The following is a 27,887-nucleotide window of genomic DNA, read 5'->3' as shown; positions in this document are numbered from 1 at the left end:
GATGCTAAATGCCCACCTCAGTAATTTGGAGGTAGAGGTGGAGGCTTGATTGCATAAGATATTTTATAAGGATTTCAATTTCATGTCACTAAAATGCTCCCCAGAAATGTGCCAAAGTACAGCCCAGCAGCTGGTCTGAGAGTACTTAGCTCATTATAAACCCTTTAGCATCATGAGGAATTATAAATTTTGTTTTATTTACAAATTTCAGAGTGAAAATGGTATTTGATTGCTGTTTAACCTGCATTTCTTTGATTACTACTGATATTGGATGTTTAAAATTGTTCATTAGCCATTGATCTGTCTTCTTTTGTGAATTTCTACTTGTATCTTTTACCCATTTTTCAAATGAGCTAAAATATTTTTAATGAATTAGTAAAATGTCACTTTATGTAGGAAGTATATTATTAAATGGCTTCCTCGGGTTTTCAGTTTTATTTTAATCTCCTTTATGATATATTTTATGTGTTTTTAATATATCTAGATAGCTCTATATATTGTTGTTTTTTCCTATGTGGTTTCTTCTGATTCTTTTTTCTTTTTCTTTTTTTTTTTTTTCTTTAACATTTTCAAGCCAACACCAGGAAATGTTTACTGTTTATTTTAGTACCATTACAAAAATCCTGGAGTGGTTTTTACATACATATTTTTTATGCATTACAATTTATTTCAGTGTATGGTAGGAGTAAGACTACAAATAGATTTTGTTTCTATAAGATTTGGATGATTTTCCCAATACTTTTTGATAAGTAAACCCATCTCTTACATAGGCTTATATACTTCTTTATGAAACATTAAATCTGTGGGTCAGTTTCTACAAAACGCTATAGCACCCATGATTTATCTTGAATTCTAGGGTCTGTCCAAACTTTTGTCACTTCATTATATACCTAACATCTGATGTGGATGGTCCCTAATGAATTTATTTTTATTTTATAGTCTCGGTTGTTTATTTTTCCAGATAAACTTTATAATTATTTTGTCAGATTGCAAAGGAAATCTCTTTGGGATTAGTTTTAGGTATTTTTAGCCACTAAATTAAATTGGAAAAATTGAATTTATATATGATAGTAGTTAAATTCAGACACTGACTACATTTCATTATATACTGCTGTAAAATTCATGAAGTTTATGTATTTTTTTAAATATTGATTCCACAACTTTCTTGTGAGGGTTTTGTTTGGTGCTTATGTTTTCCTGCTATTATTATGAACATATTTGCTTGCATTTAATTTCTGATTATTTCTGGTACTTAGAAACTGTTTTTTTTTTTTTTTAAATCACCTTCAAAAATCCTTCTGTCTAAATGGGAATTCAACTGAGTCACAAAATGCCAGTCCCCCAATATGTGGACATGTTCAACTTCAGGACCAGTGTGGGCAAGGGTTGGGAACAACCTCTGTTTGGTAGCTTGACATTTCCAATGGCTCTTCCTCCTTACCAGTCCTCTTCTTATATGAGGCAGGGGACCTGCAGGGGTTAATGGTGGAGTTATTTTTCCGTTAATGCCTCTCAGTAAAAGAAGGAAGTGTTTGGCACCAGGTACTGGCTCTACTGGTGGCTGTCTAAAAGTTATCCTGCACTTTGGTCCTTAGCACAATTTCATCTAATGTCCTATTACACAGCATCTCAGGCAGACACAGACATGAATATAGACCATTTTCCATAAATAATGAACTTCCTCCATATTTCTAATAGTTTGCACATACAAACATATACACACACATACACACACAGGACTAGCTACTAGACTAAGGCAAGGTTTTCTCCAGCTACTATTATCTAGTTACCTGAATATGTGGTAATTTTAATCATGACTAACATTTAACTGGGATTTCTTTGATTCCTCTTTCTCCTCCCTTGCCTTCCACGTTTCCCACTGGTTCTACTTCCAAGCATATCCTGACTCTGTATTCTTCTCCCTGCCTCCATTATTGCCAACCTCGGCCAAGCCACCGTTATCCCACACCTGGACTACTGCAGTAGCCCCCTCACAGTTATTCTTGCTTTTCTTCTCACTCTCCTTCTTCCATATTTCCACACAGCAGACAGTGGGTACTTTAAAAAATATCAATCATATTTTGTGATTCCTCTGGTAAAAATCCTTCAATAGTGTTTTAGTTTCCTAGGCTTCTCAAGCAAATACCATGGGATGAGTCAGGTTAAACAATGGGAATTTATTTGCTCATAGTGTGAGGCTGGGAAAAAGTCCAAATCAAGGCATCATCAGGCGGTCCTTTCTTCCCAAAGTCTGTGGTGTTCTAGGGCTGGCTGCCAATGATTCTTGGGCCTCAGCTTGTCACATGGCAATGTACATGGTGGCATCTCCTGGTCTCTCCCTTCTCTTCCATGTTCCCTTGATGTTCAGCTTCTTGCTTCCTGTGGGTTTCTCTTTCTGAATTTCATTCCTCTTTTAAAGGACTCCAGTAATAGGATTAAAACCCATCCTTATTGGGCTGGGCCACACCTTAGCTGAAAGTCCCACCATTGTAAGGTCCTACTTACAATGGGTCCACACACATGGGGGGGATTAGACCTAAAAATATGTTTTTCTTGGGTACACACAGCTTCAAATCACCACGAACAACTTCCCACTGTCCTGAGAATAAAATCCAGATCCCTTGCTCTGGCATATCCCTCTGTGGGATCTGGCCCTTCCCTGTCTCTTTAGCCTCATTTAGGACCACTCTCTCAGAAACACTTGGCCACAAAGCTCCAGCCTCATGGACCTTTTACATTTCCTCAAAAAGGATGAACTCATTGCAGTCCCAGGCTTTTATTTTAATTGTTCCCTCTGGTGGAATGCTACTCATTGGATCATCTCAAGACTAGATTCTTTTTGTCATTGACATCTCCAGTTAAAGGATGTAGGGGCACCTCTTCAGAGAGGCCATCTCTGACCATCCCCATCTAAAGTAGCTATTTATTCACTCTGCTTCGTCCCTCTCTTTTCATTCTCTGTGGAGTTCTTGCCACCTTCTGGCTTTTTAAATTGTCTGTTTGTTGTCTGCCTCTTCCCTCAACAGATTGGAAGCTCCCTGAGGGCAGGACCTTGTCTGTCTTGTCCTCCACTGAATCTCCAGTGCCTTACATAAAGAAGACTCTCAGTAGTGCTTCATGAGTGAATGGATTCCTGATCATTTGGAACAGCTAATATGTCTAATTAGACCCTAGTCTAATCTTTAGCAGGTTACAGTCATAATGGTTTGATTGTGTTGGTCCACACAGGATTTGTCAGACTCTCATGGGAAAGAAACCAAAGGTAGAAGGTTTCTAACATTTTAGAGTGCCTAATCCTTGCAAAGCCAGGTGCTACACATTTTATAAACACTATTGAATTTAATCCTAACAAGAACCCTTTTAAGGAGGGAGTGTAAGAAACATAGGCTCATAGAGAATTTAAATAGCTGGTCAAAGGTCACACAGTAGCAATAAGCAACTGAATCGACATTTGAACCCAGGTATGTATGATTTCAAACCCTTGTCCTTTCTGTTACGCTACACATCTCCCTCAGAGACTGATAGATATGGAGCAAATTAGTTAAGAGACGTATGCCAGAATGACAAAGCATCATTTTGCAATGGTGTTTGTAACCTTTCCAGTGAGTTGAATATTTTATCTGCCATTTAGAGCACTTACCCTTAATAAGAAATTACTTGAGAAGTGAGATTTCTTATCATTAAGGATTTGGGCTAGTCTTGAGGGGTAATTCTTCCAGGCCATAGTGTCTATTGAATTCTCATTGACCCATAGACCAGGCCAAATCTTTCTTTCTCTTTTGGATGTTTTTTGTCGTGCAAGTTGACTATTGCCTTGCCCAGCCAAGGTCTGGGGAAGGCAGTGTTAGGCATCGGGACAAATGCTTTCTTCCAGTGTCCCTTGCTCCTTCCTGTGGTGCCAATGAATCTTCTCTGTGCCTGTTTGCTGAACTGGGAGTGGTGCACTCTCCTCAGATTCAGACTTGCCATACAATGGACACTGTGTATCCAATGTATACAATGACTCCTTTGGCCTCTACTTCCTCCACTTGGTCTAGCCTGGTTCACTTGCATTCTAAAGTATTCGGGGTGAAAGCCCCAGCTAAATAACAACGATGATTTGCTTGGCTCTGTCTTCTGAGCTTGTTTCTCTATGGATCTTTGACAGGAAGAGCAAAGTAAAATCTGGACATTCCTGGATCTTTTCCACAAAGTAACAACACGTGACTAATCTCATAATTGTCCCCAACATTCTCTATATGTCTGCAAGATTCTATATTTTCCCCTCATGGACATGGTTAGATAAACACTGCCTATTCCTTAATCTTACATTCCCTAATAAACTCCATGAAAACAACCTCCTGCTAAAACACTTTGTCCTCAAACAAAATGATAGCATTCTGGTTTTTCTTTTAACTTCAATTCCATTCCTGTAGTACCTAGCTGAGACTCCCTTCCAGTGGCAGTCTTGCTTTAATTGGACATCATAATTTCTCCAGCTTTTTAGCCTGAACTTGCATGACTTCTTTTCTTGGGGCTTAATTCTCTAAATAGTTCATTTATCCCTTGTGTATTGGCCCTGTTCCTTCAATCACAGAACTTAACCTTATTTCCAAGTTTAGGAATATCTAACTGATTTCATTAAGAAAATTTGTTGATGATCCCTCTTCTAGAGACATATGGATTAATCTTAAGTGGAAAATTATTAGCAAACTTCTTTCTGAAAAGAACTGGTAGTACTGAATGATTATATAAGGCAAAAATCTGGGAAATTTTTCCTCATCTCCATTCCAGAAGCATCCACAGCAAGTACCATAATAGACTTTATCATTCTTGTATGATTTGAACTATCTGAATTATACAAATGAAATTGCTGCTCTGTCTTCCTCTTTTTTTGTTTAACTTTTTATTGCAGTAACATATAAACAACCCAGAATTTCCCACTTTAACCATGTTTAAGTGTACAATTTAGTGGTATTAATTGTATTCAAAGCATTGTGCTACCAAGACCAACATCCATTCCTCCAACTTTTCATCACCTTAAACAGAAACTCTGAACTCATTACCTGTCTTCCTAACTCTTGATCTAGGAAATACAGTGCTAGGAGGACTGAACTAGAAAGCTGAGAGGTTTAGGAAAAGTAAATCACATGGTAACCTGTTATTATCTGAGGATTATTATGTAATAATATAATTTTCATAAAAGTTAAACTGAAAGTTGTTCTAAAAAGTTCAATTTATACACACTTGAATCACTAGACTACTGAACTTTTGTTGTTATTTTAAAATAAAAAGCACTTTAAATTTGTATAGCTGAAAAAACAAGGATGCTATTCCCAAAACCAAAAGGCTTTCTCTTTTAAGGCTATTTTCCTTCCTTATTAAATGGCAGCATGCAATATGATGTTCATAGATCCACAGCCCTGGGAACAATTCTCAATGGTGGAACAGGCCAATGGTCAGTGGTTTAGGAAAGAACATTCAACTTGGAAATCTGTATGTTATGGTAACTTAAAAGGGAGATCACTGCATGAAAATCTTTAATGTGCTGCTCTGGTGTGGCTTGCATTTTCTCAAGTTTATTTCACCAATATGCATCCACTCTTTTGGCTGAGAACTTATGGTGATAAATCTTGCAGTGGTGCCTTCTTTTCCTCTTTCTCTTTCTTTTAAAATATTCTCCTTTGCTATTTGGGGTATAGTTAGGCAGTTTGGCTAGAATTCTTAGGGTATTATGATATTTGTTGATATTAGGTAGAATCTAAGCAACATCCTTAGTGCTGTGCTATCAGGAATATAGGGATCTACCTGGAAACATTTGCAGCGCTATTGGTTGCTTTTTATGTGGTATCAGTTATGGTTATAGGAAAGTAACTGGGAGGAGATGATGACAGGGGTTGATAAGTGAAGTGACCTAGAAGGCACATCATAAAGGCATACAACTTTGCTGGGCCAGGATATCACTTTTTTTACTTCCATTATGCTCATTTGCATGATAAGTTGATTAAATTTCCTAAGATTGCATCAAACAGAGTATTCTGTGGCTTCTCTCTATTATTCCTGAGCCCTAAGGAAGTCAGGGCTACTGCGGAAGGGTCAGTTAACACCACAAAGTCAGAGAGCGCTGCAAAAGCAAAGAGCCCCACTAGAAAGAAACTAAATTCCAATTGTGAGCATCCCTGCCCATCCACTAATGTGATTGCAGAATGTTTCAGAAATACTGTTTATCTTAGTTTTTTTTTTCCTCTTCAGAAGTTTCCAGTTTAGTTTTTATATTCCTGGAAGAGAATTGCTTACCTTATGATGGAGTTTAGTGGGAAACTAGATTTTGCTGAAAAGTATGTGTTGCATAGTAGAGGACAGATGCATCATGAGGCCATAAGAAGGGCCCCATTTCTGCCACTGGAAGTGAAACAAAACCAAGAGACCCTAAATTTCTATGATATGTGTATAATTACCCACAAGTCTAGCCCGGAGTTATACTGGTAACCAAACAGGTTTGTGTAATTAGATAACAGGAATTTTGTGATAGTTTAGGTTGGTGTCTCCTGGTTGGAAAGTTAATGTCAATGTTCTCCTAATCTCTGCCTTCCTCTAGGCTGACAGAGAAAACTAATTAACTAGGGCACTTTAGGGCTGAAAAACCATTCCAGACAATAACAGAAAACCCCTTGATTTATTGTGTTTTTTGATAATTTTCTCTATCAAAACTATAGAACTCAAGTAAAAATTGCAATGATAGTAGTCATGTTTTAATAAGAAAAATACACATTTAGCCATCAAAAATTACCGATGGAGAAAAAGAATGCTTAGCTATGTGATTTGAGCAAATGAAGGTTAAAATAAATATGCCATTCTGAATCAAATAACTGTAACCAAAGCCTAGTGCATATGCACTCGTGCACATACATACACACACACACACACACACACTCGGATTACTTAAATACTGCAAATGTTGTATTCACTGCAACTTATTCCTAACTATAGGATAATTATAGCCCACTCCTTGATTGATAGGGCTATGTTAACATTTTCCAACTTTAACTATGAAATATATATTGAGATGATGTTAATTTTTCCTCTAATGAAAATATGACTTTAATGCTTGGGATAAGATAAAAGTAAATATCACTCTTCCTAAATAAAAACACAACAAATTATAGGAACAAAACCTTTTTCTACTAATATAGCTGAACTAATAATTCTGCTTTAAGACAAATAAAAATATAATTTATCTGTTATTTTCATAGAATTCATTAAAAAGGTTATGATGGTAGAATGTCCATAAATAAAGTTAAGATTGGCTTTTAAAGAGGTGTTTACCTCCAAGGCATTTGAATCTCTTATACATTTTCCCCAAGTCCTTGGCTGGGAGGGCTGTCTCTCATCCAGTTTAATTGAAGTTATTTTGATTCAACGGGAAAGACAAGGATGCCATCACTGCATCTGAGGTGTTTTTAGTAGATGGAGGAAAACAAGATAAACACACAGGGAAAAAGTGAAAAAAAACCCACTCTAGTGTGGTACAGACAGAATACTCAGGGTAAGTGATTTAAAATAACAGAGAGAACTTTGAGAGGTGAGAGTAAAGGAGATCCAGCAAGAGGTGAGTATTAAATGGAATTTTAAAGTAGGGTTGGATTGGTCTTGGCAGAAAATTGAGAACATTTTTTGGAAACGTAATGGAAAATGTCATGGAAAATTTCCTCGGAGACCTAACCTTTTTGGCCTGCTTTAAATATTTAAAGATTTCTTTTTAATGAGTTCTGATTTGAGGAAGTCCAATATTATCTCATTCAGCAAAGCTTCTTGTAGGAAAGTCACCCTGATGATAGAGCAATTGTGGGCAGGAGGGCCAGATCCCCTTGACTGCACGTGGGCAGACAGGAAAAGGGGTTGATGGCTGTATCACAGGGAGGAGGCTTCTCCACCCTGGCCAGTTGAAGGCAGAGGGTAGGAGCACACCCCAGCACATGCACAGGTTCCAGCAAATTGGAAGTGGAAATGCTGCCTTGGAAGAGGTGAAAGTAAGTAGCTCCAGTGTAGCACGAAGGGTCAGAGACAGCAGAGGCAGGGGATCCACATAATGGTACCCAGCCCTAGGCCATGGCCATGATTGGCAATGCCATGTCTGCAGACACATGAGACACTGGACTGCACCTCTTCATTAATAGATACAAACTGCTTCCCTCCTTAATAATCCTCTTCATTTTGACAATGATGACTACCAGGCTTTTTTTTACACAGGACTGGTGACTAAGGAAAACTGCCTGCTACCCAGAGATAAGCCATACCTCACTTCCTAGGCTCTGGTGGCAGCTGGGAAAAGAGAGGGAAATGCCAAGTGGTGAAGATGGAGAAAGAGTCAGGCCTGATTATAAAAGGCACTGTACATCATGCTCAGGAGCCTGTCCCTACTTTTAGGCCATGGAGAACCACAGGCCATGGCACCATCAGATGTGTGTTGGGGTCTCTGCCAGGTGTAAAATCCTTCTGGAAGGGAGACTATATTCATTTCTGGGAAGTGGGTTAACTACCAAAATGGGTATATTAGTGTCCTATGGCTGCTATAACAAATTACCATACGCTTGGTGGCTTAAATCGACAGAAACTTCTAGTTCTGGAGGCTGGAAGTCTGAAGTCAAGCTGTTGGCAAAGCCATGCTCCCCCCCATGGCTCTAGGGAAGAACCCTTCCTTGCCTCCCTCTTGCTGCTGGTGGCAGCCAGCAATCCTTAGCCTTCCATGGCTGCTAGCTGCATCACCCAGTCTCTGCCTCTGTCTTCACAAGGGCTCCTCTGTGTGTCTGTGTTTCTCCTCCACTTCTGATAAAGACAGTTGTGTTGGATTAATGGCTCACCCTACTCCAATATGACCTCATCTCAACTAACTAACTACATCTCCGATCACCCTGTTTCCAAGTAAGGTCGCATTCTGAGGTTCTGGCGATCAGGCCTTCAACATATATTTTGGGAGGATTCAATTCAACTCATAAAAACAGACCTCAACTAACAAACTAAAGGTCACCACTTTATATGTCCCAGAACAAAATAAAAAGAGTTCCTGTCTTTGAAAGAAAGTAGGAATGTGGATCAGGGTGGGCAGAGATAAAGTTTAATGGGGCAAAGGTGAGATTCTTAGTTTGGTGAGGAATGGGGCCTTTGGTGGGAGGAGAGGCAAACACTGTCACAAATGCCTCATCAGACTGGAACACCTGGGACACAACTGTGAAATTCTTCCTAGGCTGTGCCTTCCAAATGTCCACCTGGCCAAGCTTCACACCTGCTCTGTGACCTCAGCCACCTGCACGGGCACTGGAGACGACAGGTGCTTTGAAACTGGTGTATGACTGAGTGGCTGAATGAGTGGACAGATTCTAGAAGGAAAGAACAAGGTGAGGACACAGGTTATAAAGATCTTGCAAAGGCCAGAGATGTTAAGAGGCTGGATGTTGGTGTGGGCTGAGCAAATGGAGATGGGGTAGCAGCTTATTTCGAAGGGGCTCAGGATACTGATTGCCTACAGGAATTGAAGCAGATTAAAAGGTCAAGAGTGACTCTGAGGCTTCCAACAAAGGTAACTGGACTTTAGGGAAGGTGAGAGGGACATCAGGCTTTTGAGAGAAGACAATGAATTTGGTTTTGAGTACGTGAATCACTTTATATTTTCATCAGATGAGTTTTTACTTCCTTACAACCAAGACAATCCATATTCATTTCAAAAGCAAATAAATCAAAGAACACTTTGAAATGCAGTAACATTTTTATTGAAATAATATAGATAAACTGTGAGTAATACAATTGTTTTCAGCATAACATAGGTGCCACACATTTCTCCTGGTAAATAAAGAAGATAGGTAGCCAGACAAAATGCTATAGGAGAAGGAGATAGAATAACACATTTTATTACTGAAAGTTTCCCTGGAGGCCAGGAAACCCTGCCATACCATTTAAAGACCAGAGAAACTAGCTTTTGTCACTCTGCAAATGTGTAGGGCACTGCCCACGTGCCAGGCACTTGCTTGGTGCTGGGAATATAAAGGTAATCAGAATGTGGTGCCCGTAGTTGAGGAGCTCATAGCCAGGACAGCGGATGACAGTGTTCAGGAGCTCAGTATGGTGAGAAGAGCATGCTCAAGGTGCAAGGCTTTTCAGGCTTGGGGGCGATTGTCAGGGAAGGTCACATGTAAACTAGCAGGGAAGGAGGAGCAGAGGTCAGATACAGAGGTCCTGGAACAGTGTCTCCAGAACACAGGACCACCCATGAAGGCTAAGTGAGGAAAATGAAGTGCATTTAGTTGACCAAAGGCATGAGAGTACGAGGGAATTCCAAGTCTGGATTTAGGAGACAATAGTCTCCTGACTTCCAGTTCAGGGCTATTTTTAAAATACCACCTGCCTTTCTAGGTCTGTTGACATGTATTTGGTGATTCAGCACATATATTAGTACTTTTGCATAGAAAAAAAGGAAAGCAGACATGGCTCATGCATACCCAGGGGTAGGCATTTTGTAGACAATCTTGTAGACAAGATTTCCAAACCCTCTTGATTAAAATGTTTCTGGAGAGGGATAATTACTTCTTAATTTAGCCTTTAATTTCCTCCTAAAATCTTTATGTCCACTGAGGCATGCCATAAAGCTCTTGAGTCTGGAAGGGATTGTAAGGGATCATTTTGTTAGTGGCTAGTTAATTGCAGAGGTGGAGGTCAGTGGGAGCAGTCCACCACTCTGGTGCAGACAATAAAGGGCTCATTTTCTGTAAAGAACTTAAAAATTAATAATAAAACTGACCCAAATCAATCTGCTTTAATTATCACCACGTCCCAGCAATTTTCCACAATGTCAGTAGTAAAACACCCCTCCCTGCCAGTGCAAACTGCTCCTATGGACCCCTTACCCCTTGTTCGCCACTTCATTTAGTATCAGCTTGCACATGCATAAGAATCAGTACCCAACGAGGCTTCAGAAATGTCTAAAATATCCATATTAGCCATCTATTTGACATTCATTTTGTAAACATAGCTTGAGTAGTCAAAATATAAAACAAAACAAAACAAAGCACACATCCATGTTTATCTTCCTAAAATTATATTTATTTTCAATGAAGATCCTCAGCTCCTCAAATCTCAGTCGGGATCCAGCTGGGCTCACTGGCACTGCAGGCCAGTGTGGTCACTTCTGGGTTCCAGGTTTACAGGACACAGTCCTCGCTCATCTTCTCTGGCCGGGCCGTCTGGCAAGTGCTCGGGGGAGTAAACACCGACGGGTCCTTGATGCCCAGCTGTATGTCGAAAAACCGGGTGGACAATATCACACTGTAATTTTTGGTAAAGGTTTCCTGGACAGGATAACAATCCTTGACGGTATAAATGCCAATCCAGGTTTCATCTGTAACAGGAAGAAAAGTTGACTGTTTAATACAGAAGACAGGCAAAATGCCTGCATTTTTACAATCTTGGGCTAGCCTATTTGCAGTAGGGCAGAGAATATCTTCATCTCTATGTATAAAGCAGGCTGGGCTGACCCTGGGAACAATGGGTGTTGATCTGGTCATCGTGACTTTAAGTAGTGATGTGGGGGAAGAGAAGGAGGCACCGATTCAAAATTGTGCCATAGAAAAATGCCTCCCATGTCACAGATCTTGGGAATCATTGTGCAAAGTAAAAACCAAGGCTGAGTCCATAAAAGCCAAAGAGGTAGAAAGGTACAGATGACATGGGAAAGCTGAGGTGTTTCAAATAGGAAGCTTCGATCCTAGTGACAGGCAACCAGCAAAGGACACAGAGGGGCTAAATGTGGGTTTAAATAATTTAATTAAGCTGATAAATTTCCCTAACAACTACCATTTTTCCCACTGTGATTCCTGAGATACAAAGCTTGAATATTTTTTTTTAATCCCAAAAGACATATCCTTACAGGATCTTGCTGATTTTCGGTCGGACCACTCCTGAACGGTAATCTCCTCCTGGGGCCCCCCTATAGAGTACTGATCTTCAAAAGTGGAGTTCTGAGGAATGTCAAGCGGATCCCAGGGCTCTGTCAGGGTGATCTTTGAGCACTCCTTGGTGGCTTGTTCAATCTGAAATATCACTCCTTCCTTATAGAGGAAAATATATTCAAATAATCTGGAAGACAAATGGAATGAAAATAGCTTATGACTTGAGGCTGTTCGAAAGGCCAAAGGCCTTTGATATAAATAAATTTTAAAGTAGAAAAAAATTTTTGATCATTAGGTAATCCTTTATTTATTCATAAACATGAGACATATGAAGATTATGCATATGAAATAACCAAACTTCAGAGGTCAAAATCTAATATGCACTGAACAAATATTTAAGTACTTATTATGACAGATCTGTGCTTAGGATACAAAAATGGGGAAGAAGATAAGGCCCTGGGTGAAGAGCTGGTTGGTTTGTGATTTTCATTTAGCCTCAGGGACACCGGAGGAGCTGATCTTTGGCTGCATTCTCCTTATAGCACTAAGTCAGGGAATGCATGGGGTACACTGAGTCCAGGGCAAACTGGAGCTCCACTGAGGGCTATGGCTCCCTGTCCTGACTACACTCACGAGTAAAGGTTTTGCAGGATGGGCACACCTCACACATGCTGAGGAGGTATGACAGGCAGGGTAGAGGCTGAAAGGACCCCAGAGCTCCTGGCTTCCCCACATTGCATCTGTGTACACACCCACAGCCCCCTTGCCACGCGCCTGCCCTACACCTGGAGTGAGGATGACATGCTCACAGGCTGTGTCCAGAAGTCTGCAAGTGGAGCTTCTCTCTCCCATGGCCAGGTAGGCTGCGTTGTTGCTAGTCCTGTATCGTTCTTAAAGGTAAACAGTCTTGGTGCTGAGGAAAGTTCATTGGGTTTTTCCAGGTTCGATTGTTACTTCAAAACTCAGCCACTGCTGCTGGTCCAGTGGAGTGGGGATTGCAGCCTTAACCTCAAAAAGTGAAATTCATAACACCTGATTGCAGAAGAGCCTGGAGAGGTGGCTCTTCATAAGTGAAGATGGGTATGTGGGACTCCCTCCCTCTGCTGGAGCCTGGATGAAGGAGAGATTTCCTGCCATACCTCGTCTGAGCTTCAACATTATTATCTTCAGAAAAAGATGCTATAAATGGTACTGTCTATATGGGGAAAATAGTACCGTGGTTAGTATCATGTTTTGGGTTTCCACAAGCAAGTATGGGAAGATAAAATAAACATGACCTCATTTTATATATTTAGATATATCCTACTTATTCTAGAAAAGATTTGAAATAGCTTATATGGATAAAACCAAGCACCTATCTTTATAAGTGGGAGAAAGAAAAGTGTGCATTTTATGAAATGCTGTTCAAAAACTGAAGTTAACCTCTTGTAATATACATGCAGTCTTCATGTAAAAGTGTAAGCCCTTTGGGGTTGGATGGTCACTGTTTTCTCAGTTAAATCCCTGACACATCAGTCTAAACATACTCTATTTCAAAAATGGGAATCTTTGTCTAGACACAAATCCTGATCTGTGATATTTTCAGACAGTGAGCCATGCACGATACACTTACACTGTATATCCCCAGGGAAAGCTATCTTCATAGCTCTCCTCCTCACTACCACCACCATCATCATCATCATCATCACCACCACCATATGGTGTTTTCCCAAGTTGTAGGTCTCTAGCCTAGATAGTCATCTCTAGCTTTTGCTGATATTCTAGTTCTGCAACAATTGTGTCCTGGAGAACATGCAGCCATGTGTGGGGGTTGGGGAGGGAAAGGATGAAGGGGTCCACATCTGACAATAGCCACCTCTGTCCAAAATCCACAAGGTCACAGACGTAGGACATGGCTGCCATGTTTCTAAGACCTGCCTTCCCACTCTCACTGGAGCTTACTGGACCAGAGGTGAACATCTGCCCCTAAGCTGGACAATCAGATTTTCTCCCCTGAAAATGTATGATTACAACTCAACATCGACTAATACGTCTTCACGTGACTGGGCATGTCATAGGTAAACTCAGTAGCCTTGGTGGCTATTTTCCAGTACGTGAACTGAGCAAGAGAAAACAATGAAGCAGAGAGAAGCAGAGACAAGAAATAAGAAGCTGAGATTCCAAAAGCATTCACTTCCTGGATCCATTTTTCATAAGTAAATAAAGATGGCCTGATGATTGCAGATTCCCTATCTTCTTCCTTTTTTGCTTATGACTTTTTGTGCTACTTGTGACCAGAGAATGGTTTTTAGTATAGTTAGGATACTCCTGATCCATCTAGAACCCTGGGTGATGGCTGCTAACACAGTTATCTTGGGGGAGACATGGCATTTTGTGGAACGAAGGGTCAAAGAGGTGCCTGCTCAGTTACCCTCCGGGGAAGGGAAGGAGAACAGCAGGAAATGAATTCTGCCAATTCACTGTTTTCTGGAGGCCAGCTCTGCCCATATACAGAAATAGAATTTAATTTGAAAATGAGACTGCTAGACTTGAAACAATCATGATGAAATGTTAACATTTGTTAAATCTGGGTGGTCTGAATGCAGGTGTTTGTGATGGTATTCTCTGTACTTTTCAGTTTTCGAAATAATTTTGGAAGAAGAATGCATAATCTGATATTGAGGTTATGTTGACTGTGCCTTACATAAAACTAAAATAATAATTTAATGGAAAACAAAATAGAACAGAATAAATCTTTTTTTTTTTTTTCAAAATCCCATGTGGATATAAATGCTAGTACTGCCCCATGAGGAATTTTGGCAAGGAAGATTTTAATGATGTTGTTGTGGCTGGTATGATTTATATGAACATATTAATTGCTAAGATTTAAGTTTCTCCAGCACAAATAGGATCCTGGACCTGGAGCCTGATGGGGCTAGAAGGTCAAAAGGCAGAGATGAGCCAAGGTTGAAATGAGTAATCAGCCCTGGGATGCTGTGCAGGTAATAACCTGTGGACCCAAAGGCCTGCAGGACTTACACAGAAACTGGATCCCAGGAGAAAGGATCAAAGCCTGGCTCTGAAGTGGAGATAGTTAAGAGGACTGGAATCACAAAGCACTACCTGGGGGTGCAGTCAAGCCAGGTGAGGAGGGCAACCCTGGGACAGCAACAGCATGGAAATTCTGGCCTTCTGGTTGGCCACATGCCAACCAAAGCGATTTCCAGGGTGGGGCAGACAACAGTTCCCCAAAGGCCTAGTGCCCAGCTGCACCACAGCCGTGAGCAGGTCGGGCTCCAGCCCCCGTCCCAGCACTCCCCTGCCCCACCCCCAGCCAAGGGGTCCCAAGGCCAAGCTCTCCAAGGCAAGTACAAATCAGAGGGTACCCTGGGTCCGTTTTTGCCTCTCCCCAAGTGGGAAAGAGGATTTTTGTTGCTGTCGGCAAAATTCACAGGCTGCATTGGCAATCTCGTTGTTTCTTGAAAATCCATTTTCCTGAAAATTAAGCTCTACCATCGTTAAGTTTTCCAAAACATTGGAAACCTACAAAAATTTTATTGCTTTTGAAAACAGGCTTATTGTTTTTGTAAAGATGATCCGCGTTTAATGAAAACATTCAAGCAATATGGAAATGGGAAAGGTAGTAAAAACTACCCAGAAACTCTGACTTCCAAAAATAACAACTGTGTGCCTGAGTGTCTGTGGTGGTTTGAAGCTGTGTGCACCCCAGAAAAACATGTTCTTAAACCTAATCCATTCCTGTGGCTGTGAACCCATGGTAAGTAGCACCTTTGGATGAGGTTGCTTCAGTTAAGGTGTGGCCCACCTCAACCAGGATGGGTGTTAATCCCTTTAAGTGGAATGAAATTCAGATATGAGGGAGAAAGCCACAGAGGAAGCATCCAGAAGCTGAACATCAGTGGAACCCAGCAGAGAAGGGACAGTGTGGACATGCTGCCATGTGCCTTGCTATACGGCAAGCCAAGGACCAAGGATCGCTAGCAGCCAAGCCCCAGAACACCACAGTCTTTGGCAAGAAAGCAACTCCTTGATGACGCCTTCATTTAGACTTTTTTCCTAACCTCAAAACTGTGAGACATTACATATCCACTGTGTAAGCCGTCCTTAGGCATGGTATTTGCTTGAGCAACCAAGGAAACTAAAACAGTGTCTAAGCATTCTAAACATGCATTCTTCTAGATATCTCTCTATGCACATAAATACTTTAACATACGTGTACTATGCACATTTTACTGAGTGAATATTATGTATTTGTTTTCTAACCTGCATTTAAAATTGAATTTCAATTAATCAAAATTGTCCTCAGTATCCTTTTAAGTTAAAAAAAAAAAATACAGGTCTGTGTGTCATTCTTTCCTAACTTTTTATAAAAATCTTAAACATGTAAAAGAGAAGAGGTAGTACAATGATCACCTTTGTGCCTACCACATAGATTCAACAAGTGTTTACATTTTATCACATTTGCTTTATCTGCTTTCTAAATATTTCCTAAAACAAAGACTATTTTTTTCTCATTTCAAATTGCCAATTTATTGTCAAGTTAAAAAGCTTGCTGGGTTACTTTTTTAAAAAATTGCTTTGTGGTAACATTTATTTAACATAAAATCTGCCATTCTAACCAATTTCCTTCACAATGTGCCACCATCACCACCGTCCATTACCAAAACTTTGCCATCAAACTAAACAGAAGCTCTATATCTCTTAGGCAGTAATTCCCCATTCCCCCTGCCCCCAGCCTCTGGTAACCTCTAATCTATTTTTTTTTTTTTTTGCCTTTATGAATTTTCTTATTCTAAATATTTCATATAAGTGGAATCATAAAATACATGTCTGTTTGTGTCTGGCTTATTTCACTCAGCATAATGTTTTCAGGGTTCATCCATGTTGTAGCATGTATCAGAACTTCATTCCTTTTTGCAGCCAAATAATATTCCATTGTATGTATATGCCACATTTCGTTTATCCATTCATCTGTTGATGGACACTTGGGTTATTTCCACCTCTTGTCTACTGTGACTAATGCTGCTATAAACACTGGTGTACAATTTTCTGAGTCCCTATTTTCAATTGTTTTGAGCATATACACCTAGGAGTGTAATTTCCGGATCATATGGTGATTCTATGTTTAACTTTTTGAGGAACTGCCAAATCTTTTCCACAGTTGCTGTACCAATTTACATTCCCATCAGCAATGCATGAAGGTTCATATTTCTTCACATCTCCATCAACACTCATATTTTTTATAATAGCCATCCTGGTGGGTGTGAAATGGTGTCTCATTGTGGTTTCGATCAGCATTTCCCTAATGGCTAATGATGTTGAGCATCTTTTCATGTGCTAATTGGCCATTTTTATACCTTCTTTGGAGAAATGACTATTCAAGTTCTTTGCCCATAAAAATAAGGAGCTTTTGCTGCATGAACATGATACCGTTGTCACACCTAAGAAAATTAAAAGTAATTCCCTAATGCCACTGAATATCTGGTCCATATCCAACTGACCCATAAAATGTATTTTATAGCTGATTTTTCAAATCAGAATCCAATCCAGGTTCAAGCAGTATATTGGTTATTATGTCTCTATTCTTTTAAAAACTCAAAACAGTACTACTACTTTTTAAACTTTTAACATGACAATTACACTTTGAAGAGTCTGGGTTTGCAGATAATTTACATTCTGGATTTCTTTGACAGTTTTTTCATGGTGTCATTTAATTTGTTCCTCTAGCTCCTCATCATTCTTATAAAGTGGTCATGAGGTCCAAAGGCATGATTAGATTCAGGTTAAAGATTTTTGGAACTGGGGAGGCTGTGTATTTCATGCTGCAATCACCTCAGAGACACAGGTAAAGTCTCATCCCCTTATGAATACTACTAACTTGGATCACTGTTATGTGGTGATTCAAGTTGTCTTGCTATAAAGTAAAGGTGTGTCCCTATGCAATTAGCAAGTAATTTGTGGGTAATGCTATGTGGTAGTGGGAATTTCCTGTTCCCCAATAAATGTCACCTAACGGTTTTAGGCAAAACCATTCCCTGAATCAATATTTCACTGAGGGTTAGAAATTGGGCATTTTCATGTTGCTATTCCTTATTCATTTTTCATGTTGTTTCACATCATTCTTCTGTAAAGAAGAGTTGTTCTTCATTCACCTGGGATGAACTACAGTTCCTAATAAAAAAGCATGGTAAATGCCTAATACCTTCTCCTTATCGATTTTCAAAGTAAGGATTTGGTATAATGGTCACCTTCCGTGATATGGCAAATGACTACCCTCTCTCTCTCTCTCTGGAATATCACTGTGAAATCATGGGTTTTTGTTTATTCACTGTGTTGCAATCAGTTAAACCCATAATTCTTTTTGATGTTCAAATTGTCACAAATTTGGTCAGCAGGATCTCCTTGTAGCTGTTATCTGTGACTTTTGACATGATCCCATTAGTCTTTGAGAGCTTCCTGGCTTTCTGGGACAATAAGATATTGCAGGTTTACCTTGTAGTTTCCCACTTCGGATCTGAAATCATCATTCCTCTGGGGAACACTGGTGATAATTAATGGGGTAACAGAATTTAGAAAATCAAGATCTGGACACTAGATATGCACATTGTCATCGAGATGCGACTGTTTGGGGAAACTTTCAGTGGAGAGTGGTTCCTATATATTTTTAAAAACTCATGAATAAGGGGTGACAGTGTGATTGTGAAGACCTTGTGGATCACACCCCCTTTATCTAGTGTATGGATGAGTAGAAAAATGGGGATAAAAACTAAAGGACAAATGGGGTGGGATGGGGGGATGATTTGGGTGTCCTTTTTTCACTTTTATTTTTTATTCTTGTTCTGGTTCTTTCTGATGTAAGGAAAATGTTCAGAGATAGATTGTGGTGATGAACGCGTAACTATGTTATCGTACTGTGGACAGTGGATTGTATACCATTGATGATTGTATGGTGTGTGAATGTATTTCAATAAAACTGAATTTAATAAAAAAAAACTCATGAATAATATGGGTAATAAGTTCAAAACAAAATTAAATAGAATGGAGAGAATGACATCCTCACCACCTTCCTGAATATAGAGGGAAAGGGGCTAGGGATTCAACATAAATAAACTGAGAACTATGAAGATTTTGTCATGTTAAGGAAGCATTTGTCAATTCATATTGAATGCTTTTATCCAGAATGTATGTCAAACTTGATCAAATGGCTTTCTGGAGAACATGGAGATAATCACATGATTATTTTCTTAGACATTTATGGTTTCCTAAAATGGAATCATCCTTGCATGCCTGGAATAAACCTTATTTAGTCATAATGTAGTTTTTTTTAAATATGTTGTTGGGTTCAATATATGCTATTTTGGAATTTCTAATTGACATTCTCAAGTGAAATTGGTTTATAGTCATTTTAACAGATACATAATAATTTCCTGGTATGTCACTAGTCCCCTATTCATGATCACCTGGATTTATTTCCATGATTTTGTTACTGTTAACAATGTTGAAAATAAATTGAAGACAAGCCCTTTTGCCTTTTGTGTTTATATCCTTACGGTAAATGTATAGACTGAGATTGTTGAATTAAAGGAAATGCCCATTTTATATTTTGATAGCTACTACCAACTGCTTCCCAGAAAGGAACACTGGAAGTTTTAAATGGATGTGACACCTCCTTTATTTCTTTGCATAAGGAAAGGTATTAAAGGTTTATCCTGCTATGAAGAAAAGGAAGAAAATCTTTCCTTATAGATTTCTTACTTCAGAATAATGTTTACAGACCAATGTAAAAAGCATTTTTAAAAAGCTTAGGTCAAGGAATCAAGGTTCCCTGTCTACCACTGTGAGCTAAATGATCATAACTTTTAATATATTTTAATTTTCTTATATTTCATATGTAAATGGAGACCAGAATTTTGAAGGTCACAGCATTATTATTAATATCGATAGAAGATGATTTCAGAAAATTGATATAAAATTGTTATCCAAACAAAAAAGAATTATAGCTATTATAATGCAGCCTGATAATATTTGCGTTTACTGTCATCAGTTAATATTTAGCAAGCCAACTAGCCACTTAACTTGTAAACATAGGTCTTGATCTACTATGTAACAAAGAAGGACTAATTCATCCAGGCTGGATGGAGAGATGAAGGGGGAATGAACATGGAGTGCTGTGGTGGATCCCTTTGTAGAAGCCTTGACAGGTATTACACCTTTTCTCTTTTCCTGCCTTTTAATATGGAGCTGAAAACATTGGATACTCATTTTTACAGTATCTTTTGTAGCTAGGGGTGTGATAGGTTCTGGACGAGGAGAACTAATGGGAAGTCTGCAGAAGAGAGAGCATCCTCTGGGGACTTCTCTCAAAAATGAGAGGTGAGTCCTCATCTCATTTCACCTCCCTCATTTCTTGTCTTAGAATGGAGTTGGGTAAAGGCATAATGCTTGGAGCTGAGGCAGCCCTTTTGGAACCATGAGGCAACAAGTTAGCAAGCCATCTTACAACTATGGACCAACATTCGAAGAATGGCAGAGAGGAAGGATGGAGAAAATCCTGGGCCCTTGATGAAATTGTGACAGACCTAGGAATATGAATCACAAGATTTCTGAAGTAAAAAACAATCATCCTTATAGTTTAAGCCTCTGTTATTCAGGCTTTCTGAAACCTGCAGCTGAAAAGAACCTTTAATGAAATAAGTAACAGCCATCGCTTTACATATATTCTCTGTTCGGTTCCTCACAACAATTCTTTGAGAATGTACCCTTCTTTTTTTTTTTTTTTTAATTGGGATTTTTCAGATACCATACAATTATCCAAAGATCCAAAGTGTACAATCAGTTGCCCCTGGTACCCTCATACACCTGTGCGTCTATCACCACACTTAATTTTTGTTCAATTTTTAGAACCTTTTCATTACTCCAGACAAGAAATAACATGAAAGATGGAAAAAAAAAAAAAAAAAAAGAAAAAGAAAAGGAAACGCAAATCCTCCTATATCCCTAACCTACTCCCCTCAATTGTTGACTCGTAGTGTTGGTATAGTACATTTGTTACTGTTTATGAAAGAATGTTGAAATACTACAAACTGTAGTATATGGTTTGCAATAGGTATGTATTTCTTCCCTATATGCTCCTCTATTAACTTCTAATTGTATTGTCATACATTTGTTCTGGTTCATGGAAGAGTTTTCTAATATTTGTACAGTTAATCATGGACATTGCCTACCATAGGATTCAGTTTTATATATTCCCATCTTTTGACCCCCAACTTTCCTTCTGGTGACATATATGACTCTGAGCTTCCTGTTTCCACCTCATTCACGCACCATTCAGCACTGTTAGTTATTCTCACATCTTGCTACCGACACCTCTGTTCATTTCCAAACATTTAAGTTCATCCTAGTTGAACATTCTGCTCATACTAAGCAACCACTCCCCATTCTTAAGCCTCGTCCTATATCTTGGTACCTTATATTTCATGTCTATGAGTTTACATATTATAGTTAGTTCTTATCAGTGAGACCCTGCAATATTTGTCCTTATGTGTCTGGCTTATTTCACTTAGTATATTGCCCTGGAGGTTTTGACATCAACCCGTTTTTTTTTTTTAAAGATGGTTTTGTTCACACCCTATACATTCCATCCTAGGTAAACAATCGATGGTTCTCTGTATGGTCACATATTTATGTGTTCACCACTATCTATATAAGGGCATCTACATTTCTTCCACAAGGCAGGAGGGAGCATCAAAGAAGGTAGAGAGGGAAAAGAAAGAGGAAAAAAATGACAGCCAGGAAGCAGCAAAAGGAAAAGCAACCACAAATCAAAGTAGGGTAAAGAGTCAGACAACACCACCAATGTCGAGTGTCCAACACGCCTTCCCTATCCCCCCCTCCTATCTGCATTCATCTTGGTATACTGCCTTTGTTACATTAAGGGTAGCATAATACAATGATACTGTTAGTTACAGTCTCTGGTTTACATTGACTGCATCCCTCTCCCAATGCCTCCCCATTTTTAACACCTTGCAAGGTTGACATTTGCTTGTTCTCCCTTGTAAAAGAACATATTTGTACATTTTATCACAATTGTTGAACACTCTAGGTTTCACCAAGTTACACAGTCCCAGTCTTTATCTTTCCTCCTTTCTTCTGGTGTCTCACATGTTCCCAACCTTCCTCTCTGAACCGTATTCTTAGTTATCTTTGTTCAGTGTAGTTACATTGCTGTGCTACCATCTCCCAAAATTGTGTTCCAAACCATGCACTCCTGTCTTCTCCTATTACTCCGTAGTGCTCCCTTTAGTATTTCCTGTAGGGCGGGTGTCTTGTTCACAAAGTCTCTCATTGTCTGTTTGTCAGAAAATATTTTGAGCTCTCCCTCATAAATGAAGGACAGCTTTGCTGGATATAGGATTCTTGGTTGGCAGTTTTTCTCTTTCAGTATCTTAAATATATCACACCACTTCCTTCTTGCCTCCATGGTTTCTGCTGAGAGATCCGCACATAGTCTTATTGAGCTTCCTTTGTATGTGATGGATCACTTTTCTCTTGCTGCTTTCAGGAGTCTCTCTTTGTCTTTGACATTTGATAATCTGATTATTAAGTGTCTTGGCGTAGGCCTATTCAGATCTATTCTGTTTGGAGTACACTGTGCTTCTTGGATTTGTAATTTTATGTCTTTCATAAGAGATGGAAAATTTTCATTGATTATTTCCTCTATTATTGCCTCTGCCCCTTTTCCCTTCTCTTCTCCTTCTGGGACACCAATGATACATAGATTCTTGTACTTTGTTTCATCTTTAAGTTCCTGGAGACGTTGCTCATATTTTTTCATTCATTTCTCCATCTGCTCCTCTGCATGTAGGCTTTCAGGTGTTTTGTTCTCCAGTTCTTGAGTGTTTTCTTCTGCCTCTTGAGATCTGCTGTTGTATGTTTCCATTGTGTCCTTCATCTCTTGTGTTGTGCCTTTCATTTCCATAGATTCTACTGGTTGTTGTTTTGAACTTTCAATTCTGCCTTATATATGCCCAGTGTTTTCTTTACAGCCTCTATCTCTTTTGCGAAATATTCTCTAAACTCTTTGAATTGATTTAACATTAGTTGTTTAAATTCCTGTATCTCAGTTGAAGTGTACGTTTGTTCCTTTGACTGGGTCATAGCTTCGTTTTTCTTAGTGTAGGCTGTAGTTTTCTGTTGTCTAGGCATCTGACCTCCTAGGCCACTCCAATCAGGTTTTCCCAGATGAGAACAGGCTCAGGTCACAGAAAGAGGTAATATTTCAGTATCTGGTTTCCCTGATGGCTTTTCTTAGAGGATTGAGACACCTGTACTTTTCTGCCCAGCAGATGCACCTGTCAGCCTGTCACTGCCTGTGTAAGAGGGTGTGGCCTGTGGCTCTCCTCCCCCAGGCTTTGGGGTCTGGTTCCAGAAAGACTGAAAGACAGACAGTAGAGCTGGGCCCCTCCCTTTCCTCTTGGGAAGCTACGCCCCCTTCAGAGATGTCATTTGCATATCAATAAGTTATTTGTTTCTGTGACTCTGCTGATCGAAGTGTTTTGGTTTTAAAATGTCTGAGGCTGTCTTTACTGCAAAGCGTTGCAGGCTGAGAACAGCTGAGGTTTTCTCCACAGAGAGAGAAAGAGGCATAAAAACTCCCAGGTTCACCCGTCAGCCAGAGATAGCACCCCATCCTCTGGGCTCCCCGTCCTGAGACAGAAATGTCCCCCGATTCTCCCAAGGTCAGTTGTCACCAAAAGCCTCTGTCTGCTTGTTGAGGATTCGCTGCCTATATTGAGCAGTTAATATTAAAACCGCACTTGGAGCTGGACTGAGAGAGTGCACCGCGCGGCTTCCGTGAGGGAGGGGCTCTCGGCTCTCGGCTCTCGGCTCGGGCTCTCAGTGCGGGTCCGCAGTTTTACTTACAGATTTTATGCTGTGATCTCGGGCATTCCTCCCAATTCAGGTTGGTGGATGATGAGTGGGCAGTCATGTTTGTCTCCCCACTGTTATTCCAGTTTATTTACTGGTTTTTTGGTCATTTATGAATTGTTCCAGGAGGGACTAAGTATTCCACTCCTCTCTATGCCGCCATCTTCTCTGGATCGAATGTACCCTTCTTGATTGAGCAGAGCCCAAGGATTTGGCTAATCCTAGAGCCAAAAATACCAAAGCCAGGCTCTGGTCATAGGCAAGTCTGGCTAGCAACTGGCTTTATGGCCAAGGGGCAATTGTATTTCTGTCCTGAATTGGAAAAGTCAGGGAAAAACTAAAAGTCTCAGACAAAGGTTACAGATGGGCAAATCCAGCTGCCTGACATATTACCAGACTTGTTTTTTGTTTAAAACAGCTGAGGAGCTACGAGGATCAGAACATAACTGATAGTAAATGGTGTCCAGAAAAGGACCCAAGATCTGATTTCCTATCAGATGCACTGGAATTTTCGATCACCAGTGTTTCTCCCCCACCCACAGAACTGTTTGGCCATCCAAGATATATTAAATTACAGAAAAGGGAGTAGACAAATATCATACTGTGATTACAAAAGGACTTCAGCTTTTATGGAAAAAATTGTTTAATATGCAATAGAATAGATTAGTAATGCATGCTGACTCTCTGACTCCCTGGAGGAGGTGGTGAGCTGAGGTCACTTGCCATTCTGGCAGATGCAAAGTCTGAGTTACACCCTAAAGTATAATGAGACATAAAAAGAAAAACATTATTTCAAAATTGTCACATTAGACACAAACTCTTGTGTAGGCTGATGCCAATCACAAAAAAACAAAAGGAAAATTTAAATAATGTTACTTGAGAATGCAGCCCTAGGAAAAGCAAAATTAAAGAATAACACTGTGAGCAATTTAAGCAGCTGTAAGACGATACATCTCCAATATTTGGATTCTGGTTCAAAAGAGGAAAAGAGGGGTCAGGAAATTGAGGAAAAAAATTTTTTCCATAAATATACCAGGATGAATATTAGCAATGTGTAGGCAGATACTCTTTCAATTCTGATGAAAGAAGAGGAAAAAACACCAACAGTAAACTTCTTATGAGACAACAATTCAAACTGATTCTTTTTATTAACCACCACTAAATAATGGCCTCATTAGCACCGAGATACCCATGTTGTCACAATGCATTGTGATTTCAAGAACTAGGTAACAGGGATACATAGAGTGGAGAGGGTACAGAGGTGGGTTCATACAGTCAACATTGTGCTTTTCAATAGAAACATATCAATTCCCACCCACTTTGAAATAAATACACACACCCTTCCAGCTCACATGCAAGCAGTTACTGGGACTTCAAAACATAAACTTTATTTTTCACTTTCACTTGGATTTGAGATGATACTGCATATAGGGAAAAAGGAATAATATGTGGTCAGAAAGATAGTTTGCTAGTGAAAAACATAATTATCAGAAAAAAATGCAGTGGGGGCAGTGTAAGGCAGACTGGCTGTGGGAAAAAAAACAACAAAAATGGAAGTAGTGAATTAGAAAATATTATTCCAGAACTCAGGAAAAAAAACATACAAAGTAATGGAGAAAGGTTAATGGAAAGATAAGAAGCTTGGAGGACAGATGTAAGAAGGCCAATGTATAAGTAGAGAGAGTCTCTGCAAGGAGCAAAGAGAGAAGACAGAATATCAAACCTCCAGACAGTAGATGAAATTTCCCTAGAGCTAGACATAGCCTAAAGATGTTATTAAAGCTCAGGGATCAGAAACAACCTACAAATCTTGGGCAGAAGAAAAATTATTCAAATCAGACAAAAAGTTTGGTACCAGACATCTCTTCTACAACTCTAAATGCCGTGAAAATGTTTATGCTAAAAGCCATTATTATACAATGAACTGTAGACACCCCAAAAAACTAGCATTCTATAAAATGGAAGTAAGTCAATATTCTCAGGCATACAAAAGCTCTGAAAGTACAAGTACCCTCTCTGAAGACAATTACTTGAATAAGTTCTCTAGATGATGAAAACATGAATCAAAATAAAAGATTTAACAAAAGATCTTGGGACAAAATATTTAGAAGTTATTACAAACATACACTATAAAAATTCCTCTGTTTAAACAAAGGAAGAAGTTGACCTTTTAGAAGTTTGCTTCAGAATGGAGAGAAAAGGAAAGACTACAAACCACCAAAGCATTTTAATTCTTTTTGACATATTAAGTGGGGCCTAAGCAAATATTTGCATATTACCAAAGACACTGTGTTCTGAACATCACATAACAGTTGATTTCCAAGCTTCATTTTCTGGACTCCTCAAACAGCTCTCACGAGGATGCCTCCTGCAGGTGCCAGGAGGGTAAGCCAGGTAATAGCTACCCAGAAGGACAGGGTGTGTGACCACGGGGACAGGTGGAAGACCGGCTTCAGAGATGATGGACTCCCACACCCAGCAGAAACACTCCAACACCTGACATGACATTTCAATGAATAATAAGTCCGGGGTAGATTCTCTCCCCAGCATCCCTTGCTCCCAAGGATATGGGCTGGTAGAATTGTCCACTGGTTCTTTGGCTTCCGTACCTTTGCTGCCTCTGCCTCCCCCACTTCAGCAAGGGTCACCCTGCCAAGAACGTTCCTGGGCATTCCAAAGCAGGTGCTGCTCCTGCTCGACTTCAACCAGCTCTTATGGCATTACGGTTGCCTGGGCATCTTCCTCCAAGGAATGTCTGCTTTCCCCAACCTGGATGTCCAGGTTCACAGCTTCTTGGTAAGATACTCCAGCCAGTGGGCCTTACAATCCTGGAAAATCTAAGCAGTTTCTCCATACTGGACTTGGGGAAATGTTTTAGAAGCTCTGGGGTTGATGCAGATGGCCTGGCTCATCACAGTTTTCTCTGAATTTTCAAGCTAGGAAGCCATGCCTCCTGGTCTTGTAGTCCATGATGTTGCCTGTGTTCCTTATATATGATATCTCACTTGCAGCTGACAATGCATCATCCAAACAAGGAAACAATGTGCCCTTTAGCTCTGTGCCGTCATGTTCTCGCCTTCCCATATCCTCCTTGGTGACTTCTGAAATACTTCAGAGCAGAATATTCTCCAGGTGAGCTTGGGGGGGTACATTAGGGGTGTCCCATCTGGAACAGATTGATGGCACTCATAAATGTAACTTTAGTCACAACAGAAGTAGCCTTCTCTGAAGGGACTGGGGACATCCAAGGCACCACAGTCCATAGACTTTATGTCCAGGGGCAGCTGTCTTCTTCTGTTGGGCCTTCTGTCCAAAGAATTTCTCCTTTCTTTGGAGGATCAGAATGCAACCCAGGCACCTGGATAGGGGTCTCATGCTTCTTCAGAAGCCCCTTGGTTCAAAGTGGCACAGCTTCTGAATGAAAACAGTGGTGCTTGTGAAAACTTCCAATGCCTTGTAATGGGGAAAATTCTCCAAAATTGAAATTGAGGAGCAAGAGACACTGAGGAGTGTTTGGTGGGAGAAGAGCTGGGGAGTGGCTCACAGACAAAAGAAGGCTGGGAAATCCATTCTCTGCAGGTCTGTGGTACACCTTCCTAGGGGGGCTCCAATACAACCCTGCTTAAAAACCTTCTTAAAATATGGTTAAGCAGTGTAATTTGATGTCAAAATTTATTCTTAATGAAGGGAAATATGTGACGTAAAATAGAAATGAATAATAAAGACCATAAACCATTACATAAACCCATGAGCTTACTATTTACGAAAACTAAAATATTGAATCCAGTTATGAGAAAAAAGGTTAGAAAATACAAGTATAGAATATCGAGAATAAAATAAACAGATAAGGTAGTGTTGTTTAAAAGTTATGAGAATACCATGTATAACTTTATGATGATAAATATTAAAATCTTGATTAATTGGAAGATTTTCCAGGAAAATATAAATAACCAAAACTGACTCTGAATGAAACCGAAAGTTAAATAGACCAATAACCAGACTAAAGGCCTTACTGTGGCCTGAAGAAATTTTATATCTTTG

At 39.7% G+C, this 27,887-nt stretch overlaps 1 protein-coding gene across 1 annotated transcript in view; it reads right to left on the bottom strand.

The window, feature by feature from the left end:
* Positions 1–9,730: 9,730 nt before the first annotated feature.
* EPDR1 (ependymin related 1) overlaps positions 9,731–27,887 on the bottom strand; it is a 37,448-nt gene continuing 19,291 nt past the window's right edge. Inside the window, 2 exon segments of the mRNA XM_037837556.1 lie at positions 9,731–11,368; positions 11,897–12,105. Coding sequence (XP_037693484.1) covers positions 11,172–11,368; positions 11,897–12,105 — 406 coding nt within the window. The 3' untranslated portion in view covers positions 9,731–11,171.

The sequence above is a fragment of the Choloepus didactylus genome, chromosome 5, assembly GCF_015220235.1.
Source record: "Choloepus didactylus isolate mChoDid1 chromosome 5, mChoDid1.pri, whole genome shotgun sequence".
In the NCBI taxonomy this organism is placed as follows: Eukaryota; Metazoa; Chordata; class Mammalia; order Pilosa; family Megalonychidae; genus Choloepus; species Choloepus didactylus.
This window is presented reverse-complemented; position numbering and strand designations above follow the sequence as displayed.